The 15179-nt window shown below is 43.4% G+C and overlaps 1 protein-coding gene across 1 annotated transcript in view; it reads left to right on the top strand.

The window, feature by feature from the left end:
• The first annotated feature begins 427 nt into the window (after window positions 1-427).
• TKTL1 (transketolase like 1) overlaps window positions 428-15179 on the top strand; it is a 28419-nt gene continuing 13667 nt past the window's right edge. Inside the window, exons 1-6 of the mRNA XM_070290436.1 lie at window positions 428-630; window positions 5057-5174; window positions 9309-9406; window positions 10683-10874; window positions 10955-11082; window positions 12280-12473. Coding sequence (XP_070146537.1) covers window positions 497-630; window positions 5057-5174; window positions 9309-9406; window positions 10683-10874; window positions 10955-11082; window positions 12280-12473 — 864 coding nt within the window. The 5' untranslated portion in view covers window positions 428-496. The remainder of the gene's footprint in view (window positions 631-5056; window positions 5175-9308; window positions 9407-10682; window positions 10875-10954; window positions 11083-12279; window positions 12474-15179) is intronic.

The following is a 15179-nucleotide window of genomic DNA, read 5'->3' as shown; positions in this document are numbered from 1 at the left end:
TGGGCTTCTGTGGGGCTGGAAAGGGGGCAGCTGCCAACTGGAAAATTCCAGCGTGGCTTTTATCATAGTGTGAGAAAATGCACAAAACAAACTTAACCACTGTAACTCTTTCAAAACTTGTGAAAGCACAGGCACTCCGTTATTCCAGTCAGCACGTCTCGCAACCATCGCATCATCTAGTTCCAAAAATTTATTATAACACCCCCCCCCCCAAAGTAGACTCTGGTGCTGGTGCGGAGGCAGCTCTCTTTGAGTTGACAGGACAAGGGCAGATACAAAGGACTAATCTCAAGTTATCCCGAATAATGTGCAATATATGAATGACATATATTCAAAATCCATGGGATTGGAGGGCGCGCGGAGGGAGCGGCGCGCGGAGGGAGCGGGCGCGGAGGGAGCGGGCGCGGAGGGAGCGGGCGCGGAGGGAGCGGCGCGTTTGTACCCGCGCAGCACACTCCACTGCATTTGCTCCTCAGACGCGGGCTTGTTCGCAGCTATGGCCGACGCTGAGACGAGCGCCGCGATGGCGGACGAAGCCAAACCTGACGCGAAGACTTTGCAGATTCTGCGGGACATGGCCAATCGCCTGCGCATCCATTCCATCAGGGCCACCTGTGCCTCGAGCTCTGGGTAAGGCGTCCTCGTCGAAGCTCTGGTCGTTGAGCGGCTCGCCCTGCGAGGACGCCTGTGGAGAGAGTTGAGGGAGCTGTCGGGGGGCGGGGAGAGCTCGGTTGTGGAGGCCCCGTTTCACGCTCTCCGGGATTGGCTGCCGTATGCTCCGGCAGCCACCCCTCTCGGGTCCGTGGCCGGTCGACAGTGGCGGCCCGGGCCCTCCGGTCTCTCAGGTTAACGAAGAAAAGCCTGGACGTGGCGGGTGGAGCGCGTGGCCCGGGTGGCTAGCGTGGGAGCGGGAGCGGCCTGGCGCTGTTCGTGTGAGGAGTTGTGCTCGTCGCCAAGGCCTCGAACCCAGTAGGTGGAGTTCGGAGAAATAAAGCTTAAAAGAAAGTGATGGGGGAGTAAGAATCTGAGCAAAGAGGGTATTCTGGTGGTATTTTGTTTATGTTTCCGTCAGTATTCATAAGAGATACTGGCAGTTGGTTTTCTTGGAAGGTATTTGTCTGCCTTTAGCATCTGTATAAGGGCTATTCTGGCCCAGAGTGAGTTTCAACGTGTTCTCTTCAGGGTTTTTTTGTTTTTGTTTTCCTGGAAGAGTTGGAAGAGGATTGAGGATTCAGCAGTGAGGCCATCAGGTTCAAAGTTTTTCTTTGTCATGGCGCTTTTCCACTACTGATACAACTTCCGTATTGTAGATTTATTCAGATTTTCTCTTTGTGATTCAGTCTTCTTCGATTTTGTTTCTAGAAATTTCTTCTAGGTTAAACGATTTATTGCCATACAGTTGTTCGCAGTACTTTATAGTCCTTTTTATGTCTGTTGAATTGGTGGTTATAGCCTTACTTTCATTCCTGACATGAAATTAGTAATTTCGAATCTGATTTAGTACATTTAGTAATTTTCATTTACTCTAGTTATAGGTTTGTTAATTTTGTTAATCTGTTCTGTTTTGGTTCATTTTCTACATTGTTTTCCTAGTCTATTTGTTTCTGCTCTAATATTTTATTACTTTTTCCATTTTAGTTCTGCGTTTTTTAGTAAGTTGTGAACTCAAGGTCTTCCCCTGGTGACTCCGACTGTAAAGAGCCTACCTGCAGTGCCCCGAGACCCACCTGGGTCCGGAGGATCCTCTGGAGAAGGCAATGGCCTCCCACTCCAATATTCTTGACTGGAAAATCCCATGGATGGAGGAGCCTGGCGGGCTACAGTCCATGGGGTCACAGAAAGTTGGATAGGACTGAGCGAGCTCACTTTCTTTCACTGTGCATTTAGGTTTGTTTGTTTAGTTGGTTTTTTTTTTCTTTTTCCCTTTGAGAGACTTTTTATTTATCTATTTATCGGCCTCACCATGCAGCTTGCAGGATCTTAGTTGCCGGACCCGGGATCGAACCAGGGCCCAGGGTGGTGAAAGCGCCGAGCTCCAACGACTGCACTGCCAGGGGATTCCCAGAGATAGTTCTTTTCTAATGCAAGAATTTATAGCTAAAAACTTCTCTCATCACTGCTTTTGCCATATCCCACAAATTTTGGTATAATGTGTATTTCATTTGTCTCTAAAAGTTAATCAGCTTTTCTTGCAATTTCTTCTTTGACCTATTCATTTAAGTACACTGTGGAGGATTTTTGTTGTTTTCTTTTAAAATTCAATTATAGTTGACTTGCAATATTAATGTCAGGTGTACAATACAGTGATTCAATATTTTTACAGATTATACTGCATGTAAGGTTATTTTAAGAGTGTGTTGCCTAATTCCCACAAATGTGTAAGCTTTACCATTTTGTGCGTGGTTCTGTGTTGTTGTTGTTTTTTTTTTACACTTACATTTTGTTCCCTTCACCTTCTAAATTAATAATGGTTTACATTTTCTCAAGAGATCTCTTAACAGGAGCATCCACTTAGGGGATACTTGCAGAACCAAGAGGTTTAACTCTCCATTTTCTGTTATTGTGAAATTTGAAAGGGGAGATTAGTAATACACATGAGCTGCACTTAAAATCTTACTCTTCTGACTTTGGGGGCATGGCAGGGCTCTAGAGTGCCTGCCTGGACGCCCATGAAAGCTGCTTTTTAAGAGCAAGAGTTGCTTCATTCTGTAAGGGCCTCAAGTTACTCCACCATGAGAAACTTCTCAGTCTGGCCATTTACTTCCTAAAAGAAATTCACTTTAGGTAGTAGAATGCATTTTATTCATTGGGGTTTTTAAAAATTTTCTTCCTCAGTGTTATTGGGATGTAATTGAGCACATGGGGCTACCCTGGTGGTTCAGCAGTAAAGAATATGCCTGCCAATGCAGGAGATGAGGGTTTGATCCCTGGAGAAGGAAATAGCAACCCACTGAGTATTTATTCTTGCCTAGGAAATCCCATGGACAGAGGAGCCTGGCAGACTATAGTCCATGGGGTCACTCAGAGTGGGACACGACCTAGCAACTAAACAATTGAGCACACAGCATTAATATATCAGCATAATAATTTGACTTAAATATATTGTAAAATGATGACCACGACAAGTTTATTTACCATCCACCATCTCATAGATATAAAATAACGGAAAAGAAAATGTTTTTTCCCTGTAATGAAAACTCTTACGATCTACTCTTTTAACAACTTTCAAGTGTATATCATACAGCAGTGTTAACTACAGTCATTTAGTTGTGTTTTACTTCCCATATCTGGAAGTTCATAGCTTTTGACAACTTTATCCAATTCTAGCTCCCCCCAACCCCCACCTCTGGTAACCACAAATCCTATGATCTTCTATGAGTTTGGATGTTTGGTGTGTTTTTTGTTTGTTTGTTTTTAGAGTCTACATATAAGTGGGATAATACAGTATTTGTTTTTCTTTATTTCAGTTATAATAATGTTCTCAGGGTCCATCTATCTTGTCACAAATGACAGAATTTCCTTTTTACGAGTGAATTATATTACATCATATATATGTACCACATCCCCTTTATCCATTATCTTTTTTAAAGAAATACTGTATTTTATTTATTTATTTAGTTTTGGTGGCTCAGCATGTGGGATCGTAGTTTCCTAACCAGGGAAATCCCCCATTCATCTATCAGTGGACACTTAGGTTGTTTCCATGGCTTGGCTACTAGAAATAATGCTGCTAGACACTTAGGTTGTTTCCATGGCTTGGCTACTAGAAATAATGCTGCTATGAACGTAGGGGTGTAGATATCTCTTCCACATAGTATTTTCATTTCCTTCAGATACATTCCCAGTAGTTGAATTGCTGGGTCATAAGGTAGGTTGTTTTATTGTTTGTTTTTTAAGATCTTCTTATTGTTTTCTATAGTGGCTGCTCTGGTTTACATTCCTACTGACAGTGCACAGGATTCCCTTTATCCACATCCTTGCTAGCATTTGTTAATTCAGCTTTTTGATGATAGCCATTCTTATGGGTGTGAGGGGCTATCTCATTGTGATTTTGACTTGCAGTTTCCCTGATGATCAGTGATATTGAGTACCTTTTCATGTGTCTATTGGCTGTCTATCTTCTCTGGGAAAATGCCTATTCAGATCCATTGCCCATTTTTAATAGACTTTTTGTTGTTTTGTTATGAAATTGTGTGAGTTTTTAATATATTTTGTATGTAAACACCTTATCAGATATGTGATTTGCAAATACTTTTCTCCCATTCAGTAGGTTGCCTTTGCATTTTGTTGATGGTTTCCTTTGCCATCAAGAATTTGATTCAGTCCCACTTGGTTTATGTTTGTTGTCATTTTATTGTTTTTGTTGCTTTTTTTTTTTTTGCTTTTGCTTTTAGTGTCTGATTCAAAACATCCTCACCAAGACTCAGGTCAAGGTGCTTAGTGCAGTGTGTTTTCTTCTAGGATTTTTATGGTTTCCAGTGTTAAACATTTAAGTCTTAATCCATTTCAAGTTAATTTTTGTGAGTGGTATTAGAGGTCCAGTTTCATGTTTTTACACGTGAATATCCAGTTTTTCCCTTACTGTTTGTTGAAGAGAGTTGTTCTTTCTGCATTGAATATTCTTGGCTCCCTTGTCAAAAGTTAGTTGACCACATAGGCGTGGGTTTATTTCTGCTTCATGGAATTTCTGATTAATGATACCACAAATGAATTCAAGTGAAATAACACTCAGATATTTACAGAGTCATCAGGTGAACCTCTCCAAGTATGTCGGTACTCCACTGATAGAAGGAGGCTAGTCTATGAGGCCTTGCTCTCTTCAGGGAGAGGAGTTGTGAGATTACTAGGCCTTAAAGCATCCTTAAAAGCTGTGAGCTTGAGGGGGTCACTGAGTGCCTTAGCATCCCTTTCCCTTGACTGGATTCTTCTGGGGCTGGAAGAAATGACTGCTGCTTTTGGTTTGAGGAGACCGTGTGTTGAAAGGCCTCCTTGTGCACTGTGTGTGTCCCTGGTGAGTCACTTGCCTGTGAGAAATGACCTGTGCCATGTCTTCCAGCCACCCTACATCATGCAGCAGTGCTGCTGAGATCATGTCTGTGCTGTTCTTCCACGTCATGAGGTATAAACAAACGGACCCGAAGAACCCAGACAATGACCGTTTCGTCCTCTCCAAGGTAAGCTGGCACAGGAACCTAGGGCCAGTTCAGATACTCATTTTCAAAGCCACCATATGTCAACGAGGCCTGAGATGGCCTCTGTTTATCGTTTTGGTTCTTCCCTCTTTGCTTCACGTCTTCATTTGTTTAGGTTGGTGTAACAAAACATCAGAGACTAGGTGGCTTGTAAACAATAGAAATTTATTTCTCACAGTTCTGGAGGCCAGAAGTCTAAGAACAAGGCACTAACATGGTTGTGTTCTTGTGAGGGCCATCTTTCTAGTTATAGACTTCTCATTGTATTGTACGGTGGAAGGAAAAACGGTTTCCCTTTTTATAAGGGCACTGACCCCACTGCTGAGTATTCTGCCCTCATGACCTAATCACTCCCCAAAGACCCCCACCTCCTTATACCATCACCTTCAGCTTCAGATTTTCAACATAAGAGATTTGGAAGGAGGGGCACAAACATTCAGACCATGGCAACTCATAAAGATCTAAAAGGTGTTCTAGCAAAAACTGCATAGTGGGAAGGATGACTTGCAGCAACTGGCAGCCCCTGTTTTCCTTTGGTACTTCATCTTAACCCATCTGGCACTAAGACCCCCCTACCCAGAGTCATGCTGCTCCCATCCTATGCCACCTGGGTAGAGGAGGGCAACATTGAGCTTGATTTGGAGGTACATCCCACTCCGATCAGTCAGCTTTCTCTTCCATTTTTCTGCAGATCACTAGTAGGGAGTTTCTCATGAGTCTAGATATGGTAACCAGGTACCTCATGACATTGGAGGACAGGAAAGAAAAGGAATGTTAAAAACAAGATCAACCTAGGAGAATAAGCAGCTCTTTTGATGCTGTCTGAAGGTTTGCTGTGTTCTGAGCAAAGCATTCAGAACTTAACTGGTAGAACATCATGTGCAAATAGAAACCCCAGATCTAGGCAGTGGAAAGTAAAGAGAAGGCAGAGTACGGGCAGAGAACCTGGAGCTGTAGTTAATGACCCTTGTCTTGGTGTCTAAAATGTAATCTCAAGTGAGGTTTGCCCAAGGATGAATAAAAGGTGTGTGTAGAGGAAGAGAGATAAAGCAGACAAGTGCAATTAGTAATAGCTAATAAAATCTAGGTAAAGAATATGGGGAACTTCATTGTGTTCTTTTTACAACATTTCTGTAAGTTTAGATTTCCTTCATTATAAAAAGTGAATAGCTATAGATATATAAAGTATGACTGTTTAGAGCTCTAGTTTGGTTTTGGGGTTTTTTGTTTATTGGTTATGAGTGGAGTGGGGGAGTGGCTGCAGCATTCAGAATCTTACTTTCCTGACCAGGGATTGAACCCATGCCCCCAGCAGTGGAAGCGTAGAGTCTCAACTACTCGACCACCAGGGAAGTCTCTAAGTTAGTTGCTTCAGTCGTGTCCGACTCTGAGCGACCCCATGGACTGCAGCCCACCAGGCTCCTCCATCCATGGGATTTTCCAGGCGAGAGTACTGGAGTGGGGTGCCATCGTCTTCTCCTAGGGAAGTCCCTAGAGCTCTAGTTTTAAAAAAAAGGAAAGAGGGACTTCCCTGGTGGTCCAGTGGGTGATACTCTGTGCTTCCACTGCAGGGGACTCAAGTTTGATCCCTGGTTGGGGAAGTAGGATACCCCATGCCATGGGATGCAGCCAAACAGAGAGAGAGATGTGGGAATTCCCTGCAGTCCAGTGGTTAAGATTCAGTGTTTCCACTGCCAGGGGTGCAGGTTCGATCCCTAGTCCAGGAGTTAGCTGCGAGCAGGACAACATGGCCCCCCAAAAAAATGCCTATATTATCTCATAACCGCTGCTGTCATATAATCAGAGTCATTAGCTTTAGAAGTATAGAGTGACTTTCTGGCATGCAATCGCAGGCTGGACACTGCTTAGCTACCAGAGTTAGTGTGTTTGTCAGATTTATGCAGCAGATAAAGTTAGAAGAAAAGAGAAAACACTTGGGCATAGTCCATCTCAGCTCTGGTCGGGAATAGAGTAAATGGACTTGCTAGAGGCCAAGATTCTTTACTGTCTGAGCTAAACCAGGATCTTCATAATCCATGCTCCCAGGGCACAAGTGTCTATGCAGACAACTACAGATGGAGGCCACCTGCTAAGGCCTGGCCATGGTGCTGACTGAAGTGCTCGGATTCCCTTGGAGCCCTCATGGTGCTCATGATCCCTCCATCCACCACCACGGCCTTAGTTTTTGTTTCACAAACTCTTGTTTTCTTCAGTGAAGCAGGCCTGGGAAGTAACCAAAAAGCCTGTTTGTAAACTTGTTCTTGAAGTGTGCTTTGTGTCAGAACAAAGACGAGAAATGCTACCTGGGAGAGAAGACTTTCTTTTCTGGTTGCCCTTGGCACACTGAGTGCATCTTTATTCTTGGCCTTGGGCTGCCTCAGTTGTGTGTCCCCACACAGTTTAGGAATTCTTGGAAAAGAAAAGGGGACCCATGGGAAGGGTGCTTCCACCACAGCAGACATGCTGATGCCCCGCCAGTCTCCTCAATCAGTCCTACAGTCTCTTGCTGCCTGAGGGGGATTTTATCACCATCATACCCAGAAAGCAAAGCCTTGTGGGGGTGGTCTTACTTAATTGCCACATTAAACCTGGGGGAAGTGCAGTTGGTCTGAGCATAGAGCCCAGGCTTGGTCCAAGGGCATGCAAGGCACCTGGGAGCCAGAGCTTGTTATAGGAGTAAACTAGAAGCTGTGGGGGAGAAGACAGAGTTAGAAAGGTTGTCAGGAGGGATTTCATGGGACAGTTGTCAGAGCTAGAGGTGCAAAACAGAAAAAGAGTGAGGGCACGAAGCACGTGGAGGAAGGTCAGGAGCCCCAGGAGGAGGAGAACCATAGGGGGGATCAAGACAGGAGAGGGATTCGAGAACTCACAAGTACCATTCAGCCATCCTGTAGCGACAACACTAACCAGTCTCTGCTTGAATGAAGCTGACATCTGAATGGAGAGAGGGGACAGAGAAGAAACTAACCCAGAAATAGCTAGCATGCCAGAGGGGCCAAGAATCCTAAATCCAAAGGAAGTGTAGGGGCAGGAAGTACTAGGTGAAAGAGATGGTCCAGGAAGGTCTTGGTTTCGACATTTGAGCTGAGAGTTGAAAGGAGTGAGCTCTGCCCCTACTTAGGCTTAAGCACTGGGCACTCTGGGGGTAGAGGAAGGCACAAGTGCTGAAACCCTGAGTCAGGTGTGTGCCTGGTGCATTCAGAAGACAGCCAGGACACCAGGCACCTGGGGCAGTGGGGGAGAGAGTGGGAGGTGATAGGGGTCACTGCAAGAGCCTGAGCTTTGCTTGACATTAGATGGCAAGACCTTGGACAGTTCTCCACAGCGATTGAGGAGCGGGCTTAGGTTTTAACATGCTCCGCCTGGTGGCTGTGTTGAGAATTGACTGTGGAGGGAAGTGGGGAGGCCACTGCAGTGACAGAGGGAGAGAGGTCTGTGGACAGGCTGAGATGGTAGCAGTGGAAGCACTGACTTAAGTTTGGTGTCTCTTTAGAAGCTTGGGAGTGGGGCCTCAGTGCAGCAGACCTTTGACAGCACCTTCTCTCCATGGGACAGTGACAGCCTATGCGTACAAGCAGGGTGGGGGGAAACAGTGGAGTGGTGGTAGAAAGGGATTTATTTCTAGCATGACCTTTTACATAACCCCTTCCCAAATCTCAGTTGACTTGAGTTTTACAAACCAGGGAAATAGAAGTCTTCAGTGTTTCTGATTCCTGTTTAAGAGCCTGTGTTCTTCAAAAACATTGAACATCTGGTTTGTACATGGCTAGATGAAAGGCCTTGTGAAAATGGCAAGGCTCATGTTTAGATGTTTTTTTTTTCTGGTTTGCTCTTGGGCTCTGCTTAGGCTGCCATGTGGAGAAGATGCCCTCTTCTATGTTGTCAGAGCTGCAGTCGCCCTCACCAGCTGCATAGATTCCCTGTGATTTCCTTGTCTTTGTAATGTTGATCTGAGACTTGGGGTGCGTGTGAGTGTGGGGAAGAGTAATTCCCTTGCAGGGTGGGAGGGGCTGCTGTGAAGAGTAACCTTTGTTTGTTGCCTGATCCTAGGAAGTTGGTCTGATACTCGTGCCCTGCAGGTGCACCTAATCTAGGTTCATTTGGTCACTTCTACAGAGACTCTCATTTGTTGATGTGGCAACTGGATGGCTGGGACAAGGACTGGGGGCTGCATGTGGGATGGCGTATACTGGCAAGTACTTTGACAAGGCCAGGTAAGACACTTACTCAGAAACCATTTAACTCTCCAACTACCCCGCCCCTGGCACTTTGGCTTTGTTTATCATTTATTAGTTTGGGAATACAGTGATTTAAAAGTTCAGGTCACCAAGTATTCAAGCAGTAAAAAGAAATCATATTTCAGGAAACTGTTCTGGCATCGCTGGTTGGGTTCTAAGTGCTGCCTGCAGTATAGAAACTAGTTTGTTAGGATTCAAGTCTTTACCAAGATAGATATCTTCCTGTTTCCCATCTCTAAGTGAGCTTCACTATAGAGTGAACAGATGGTGTGTTCGCCTTTCCATTTGGGACCCCTATATGTTAATAATTAAAGGTCTCTTTTTGGAATGGTTCCACCTTCCAAAAGACAGATTCATGCCTTTATTATAAGGGTGTGTGTCTGGGTGCTGCTGATAGAGAGCAGCAAAGTGGCATGTCCCTGTTGTATGGTAAGTCGCTCTTTAAAAATTTCACTTACAGCATTTTTCTGCACCAGCAGTGGAGAAAGCACAATAAAGTGCTTCCAGAGGGGCCACCTGGGCTGGAACCTGGGACTGAGGGGCCACAGACTCAGGTGCCCTGGGGGAACCATGGGACTAGAACATACACTCCATGATGTGCTTTCTCCACTGCTGGAACAGTTGTCCTGCACCATTTCCCATAAGACTGTTGACCTTTTTCATCTCTCCTTTTTGCCTCTATTAGTCCCTGTTGTGTGGTTAATAACTTTTTTAAAAGTTCACTTACAGCCTGGGGTCTGCATTATATTTTATTGTTATAAACATTTCCTGTTTCTGCTGTGGAGGAGTTTAATATTTACAACAACATATGCTCCTGAAGTAGAATGTTTTGATTGTTATGGTTATTGTAAATAAATTTGTAAGATCAGAAATAGAAGGTAGATGTGCTTTAAAAAGAAGCTTACCAAGAAACTGTATATGTGAATGTTTGGGTGTTCAGGGGCCTTCTCTGCATCCTCTCTGGTTTATTGGACCCGGAGAAGTGGAAGAAGAACCTAGAAATAGTGTTTGCAGCTAGAATGAGGGAACTAGCCAAAGGTTCAGCCCATCTCATGAAGCCCAAGCTTTTAAAGCTGCAATTCCTCAGCTGTTGAGTTTGGGCAGCTTTGACAAGGGAAATTGTCGCATAGGAACCTGCTGATCTGAAGCACCTGCTTCATTCTCTTCCTCTGTTTCTCTTTGTGAAATGTACTTGTTCGAATGGCTCAGAGGATCCCCAGGAAGGGTCCTAACCTCTCTTGACTTGCCCCAGCTACCGAGTGTTCTGCCTCGTGGGAGATGGCGAGTCCTCGGAAGGCTCTGTCTGGGAGGCCCTGGCCTTTGCATCCCACTACAGTCTGGACAATCTTGTGGCCATCTTTGATGTGAATCGCCTGACCCACAGCACCACTTTGCCTCTCGAGCACTCCATAGATGTCTATCAGAAGCGCTGCGAAGCCTTTGGGTAATTGTCCTATTTGGTGTCACCTTCTTCCTGCTCCTTCCCCCTTCACCCTGTAACCTGGCTGCTACTTCTGTTGACAGTTGGAATACTTTGGTGGTGGATGGCCGTGATGTGGAGGCACTGTGCCAGGTGTTCTGGCAGGCAGCTCAAATGAAGAACAAGCCCACAGCTGTGGTTGCCAAGACCTTTAAGGGCCGGGGCATTCCAAGTAAGGAAGTGTTGCTTTTATGCTTAGGGTTGTCAGCCCCTGCACAGCACATGAGGGGGAAGGAGGCTGAGGCTCACTGAGCAGACAGACAGCTGACTTGATGTGCAGTGATTATGCTTCTAACATGTGCCAGATGCTCTCACTCTCATTGATGCTTGTAAATAGCAGATCTGGTCAGGGCTGGGGACGGGAAACCCAGACGCCCAGCAAGTGAGCACCAGGGAGCAGCTGGGAGGATAGTCCATCAGTTATCAGACCAGCAGGGAACCATCTCCACGGGGCATGCAGAGTGAGAGAGGGTGTGTGAGCAGATAGGTAAACAGGAATGTGTGCACATGCATGCGATGGCCTGTGCCCACGCCGCCTGGGAGGACACACAGGCCACTAGTAAAGTGGTCCCTCTGGGAAAGGCAGCTGTGGAACTGACGGTCAGGGGAGGAGGGGGCTTGAAAGTCATAACTTGTTGCAGATTTCAAAGCGGACAACTAAAGTTGTTCATCTCCAGTGTAAATAGTTGCAGTGGAAGTGATTTCTGGTGTGTTGTTAATATTAACATTTTAGAAGAAAACTATTCTCTGACTTCTCAAAATAGTCTTCTGGTACACTCAGTTCAATAAATGACAACTTGCCCAATTTGCTCCTGTAAGAAACCTGGGTATTTCTTTGCCTCCACCTCTCCTTTATGTACCCCCCCCACACACACACACACTTTGTCATCCATTCTAATTGATTCTGCTCCTAACGTATGTCTCAAGTCTGTTCACATCTCTCCACCTTTCTTGCCCAGGCCTAGTCTTTTCTCCCTTACTTCAGACTCTTCAAGCCAATCCCCATATGCCTGCCTTGGTGATCTTTCTACAACAAGGATCTGATCAGTTACCTCACCCACTTCCAAACCCTTTCCCATCTTGCTTTGGGCAAAACTCAAATTCTTTGTACCCACAGGATCCTCCCTGCCTGTCTCCAGGCTCGTCTCCCTCACCGTTCCCTCCATTCACCAGCACATTGGCCAGTGGCCCCCTTACGAGCCTCTCAGCCTTTGTCCAGGCTGTCTCCTGCCACCGCAGTACCATGTCAGGCCCCCTGTGCCAGGTTTTTACTCTGTGGCTGACATCTTTCCTTTCCAAATGTCTTTCAGATGACTGAACAGGGGCTCGTGAGTTACAGAATAAATGTCTTTTATCCATTGGGTTACAGGTGTTGAAGATGCAGAAAATTGGCACGGAAAGCCAATGCCAAAAGAAAGAGCAGATGCAATTATCAAACTAATTGAGAGCCAGATAGAGACCAACAAGAGTCTCGAACCAAAAGCCCCTGTCGAAGACTCTCCTCAAATCAACATCTCAGATATAGAAATGACCTCTCCACCTGATTATGAAGTCAGTGATATGGTAGGCAAACTGTTTTTTCTCTGCTCTTGCTAAATACAGAGGACTCTTGTTTACTCTGATTTCCCCAAATGAACCAATTCTTAGGTGGTGTGACATTTAGCTAAAGGTTATAAGCAACAAAGATGGATTTACCTTGTCTTTTAACTATTTTGATATTTATTCTTTGATTTCAAAGTTAACTCGGGTCTGAACTTTTTTACCAGTCAGTCACTACTTATTTGCATCCAGTGCTATGCAGCTTTTGCTTGCTTCCTAAATTCAGTCTGTAATCTGGCAGACCATTGTGCATGAATCTCCATGATTCTCTGTAAACTTGAAGGACAGGGGCCTAGCTGGATTGATGTTTTGGGCTTAATCCATGGTTTACACAAGAAAGAGCACCAGTTCACCAAAGGCCAGTTCTTCAAAAAGGAAACAAATTAGGCATGAAACCCTGAGTAACCCTTTCTGTTTTTATCATGATTTTTGTCTCCTGCCTTCTGGTATATTACAGCAGATCCAAAATAGGCAGGCTCTTCACAACCTAAGGAAACAAGGTGGTGAGCCTGGGAGGAAGGAAATTTTTCTGACCCTTGTTTGTTTTCCTTATTTATTTGGGGACATTTTGAGTGTTACTTATGTTTTCTTAGCCTGGTAGTATGGATTACTAATAAATGAATTGACTTTGAGAAATTAGAAAGCAAATTTAAAAGCAGAAGAAAGGTATTAATAAAAAGCACATATTAACAGAAGGTACTTTGGTAATATGTGTTAACACCAACTGTTCACACCCTTCAAAGTAGAAGTGCAACTCACAGGTATTTATCCTACAGAAATACCCGTGCAAGTGTGCAGAATAGAATGAATGTTGATTCTAGCATTGATTATGGTGAAGTGTTTATGTCTAGAAAGTATGTGAGATTATTGTAACTGTTTGAAGTGTGTATATTTTATTAATAAAAATTAAGGACACAGGCCAATTGATTAAAAAGTTAGTAAATTAAAGAACAAGAAGTCACATTAATACACAAATCTAGGAGTTGGCTCTCTGAATTACTATTAAACAGTAGATAAGCTGTTATCCAGTCTACTTAAAGAAATGAAAACTATAAATGAATAAAATTAGTCATTAGAGGAGATAAACACAAATCGAGAGAACATTCAGAGAATTTTGAGAAAACTATGCTAATTGGTTTGAAAACCTGTTTAAAAAATGGACCTTCTTAAGGAGTACATAAAATACCAAAGTTAAGTAAAAATAGACAAAATGCTTAAGTAGGTCAAGGACTTCCCTGGCGATCCAGTGGTTAAGACCACGCTCCCAATGCAGGGAGCATGGATTTGATTCCTAGTCAGGGAACTAAGATGCTGCATGCTGCACAGTGTGGCCAAAAATAAAAATTTTTAAAAACACTTGAGATCAACAGCCATTAGGAAAATTTGAGAAAACTGTCTAGGAATTATACCTCCAAAGTGCCAGGTTCAGTTACTTACAAGAGTGACTTAATTTTAACCTTCAAGGGATAGATTAATTCCTCTGCTATTTCAAACCTTTTTGAATATGGAGAAGGTCATTTATGAAGCCAAAATGTTATAAAGCTAGCCAAAAGGAAGAAACTACAGGCCAGCCTAACTTAGAAATATTGATTTAAAAATTCTAAATAAGACATTGCAAAGAGTTGGACACAGCTGGGTGACTGAACTGAACTAATGGAACTGAAATAAGACATTCACCAGCCTCAACTTCTTTAGTGCCTTAAAAGAAGTATCAGAATCAGTGAAATTCAAATTAGTAATGCAAATCATTCACCAATATTAAGAGAGGAGAAATTGTGGTCATTCACAATAAAAGACTCCATCCTAACAATGAGAAGGCAAGCCTATTTGCAGGTGGTAGAGTTGTATGTCTGGAAAACTCAAAAGAGAATTGAAATCAGAATGAGTAAGAAAAGAAATAAGAAAATAAGTTAGAAATAAGAGTCTAGAAAGAGAGCTTGTAGCTAAACTAATATATAAGGATTGATTGTTTTCTCATATTAATACAATTGAGAGATTATTCCTTTTTACAATAGCAATAAATGTAAAATAACTAAAAATAAATGCATATGGTCTATATTAAGGTACTTATGAAACTATAGCTTTAAAAGCTCACATGCCTTGTATGCATGAGATGCTCTGTGAGTAGACCATTCTCAAAAGGATACTTCACAACCCTATCATTTCCCTTACCTCTGGAGAGAGGAACTGGGAGAGCAGGAGGAAGATGGCCTCTTCATTCAATATCCTTTCATAACTTGACTTTTGTACTCATCTATGTGAATTGCCTGTTTAAAAAAAATATTTTTAAGAGTGTTTAGATGAATGAACAAAGATAAATGAAGAGGCAAACCTGATTTTTTTGATAACAGCTTTATTGAGATAAAATTTTCTCTACAATATACCCATTTGAAGTGTACAGTCCGATGGTTTTTAGCATATGACAGAGTTGTGCAACTATTACCACACTGAATCTTAAAGCATTTCAGTCATCCCATAGAGAAACACTGTATTCACAAACATTCCTCTCCATTCCCACCCAGCCCCTAGTAACTTCTAATTTACTTTCTGTGTCTGTGGAGTTGCCTATTCCAGACATTTCATATAAATGAGATCATCTAATATGTAAACTTTATGAGTCTGCTATTTATCCATTCATCTGTTGCTGCATATTTGGGTTATTTCTACCTT

The sequence above is a fragment of the Ovis canadensis genome, chromosome X (genome assembly GCF_042477335.2).
Source record: "Ovis canadensis isolate MfBH-ARS-UI-01 breed Bighorn chromosome X, ARS-UI_OviCan_v2, whole genome shotgun sequence".
Classification (NCBI taxonomy): domain Eukaryota; kingdom Metazoa; phylum Chordata; class Mammalia; order Artiodactyla; family Bovidae; genus Ovis; species Ovis canadensis.
Note: the sequence above shows the minus strand (reverse complement) of the source record. Positions and strands in the feature narration are given on the sequence as shown.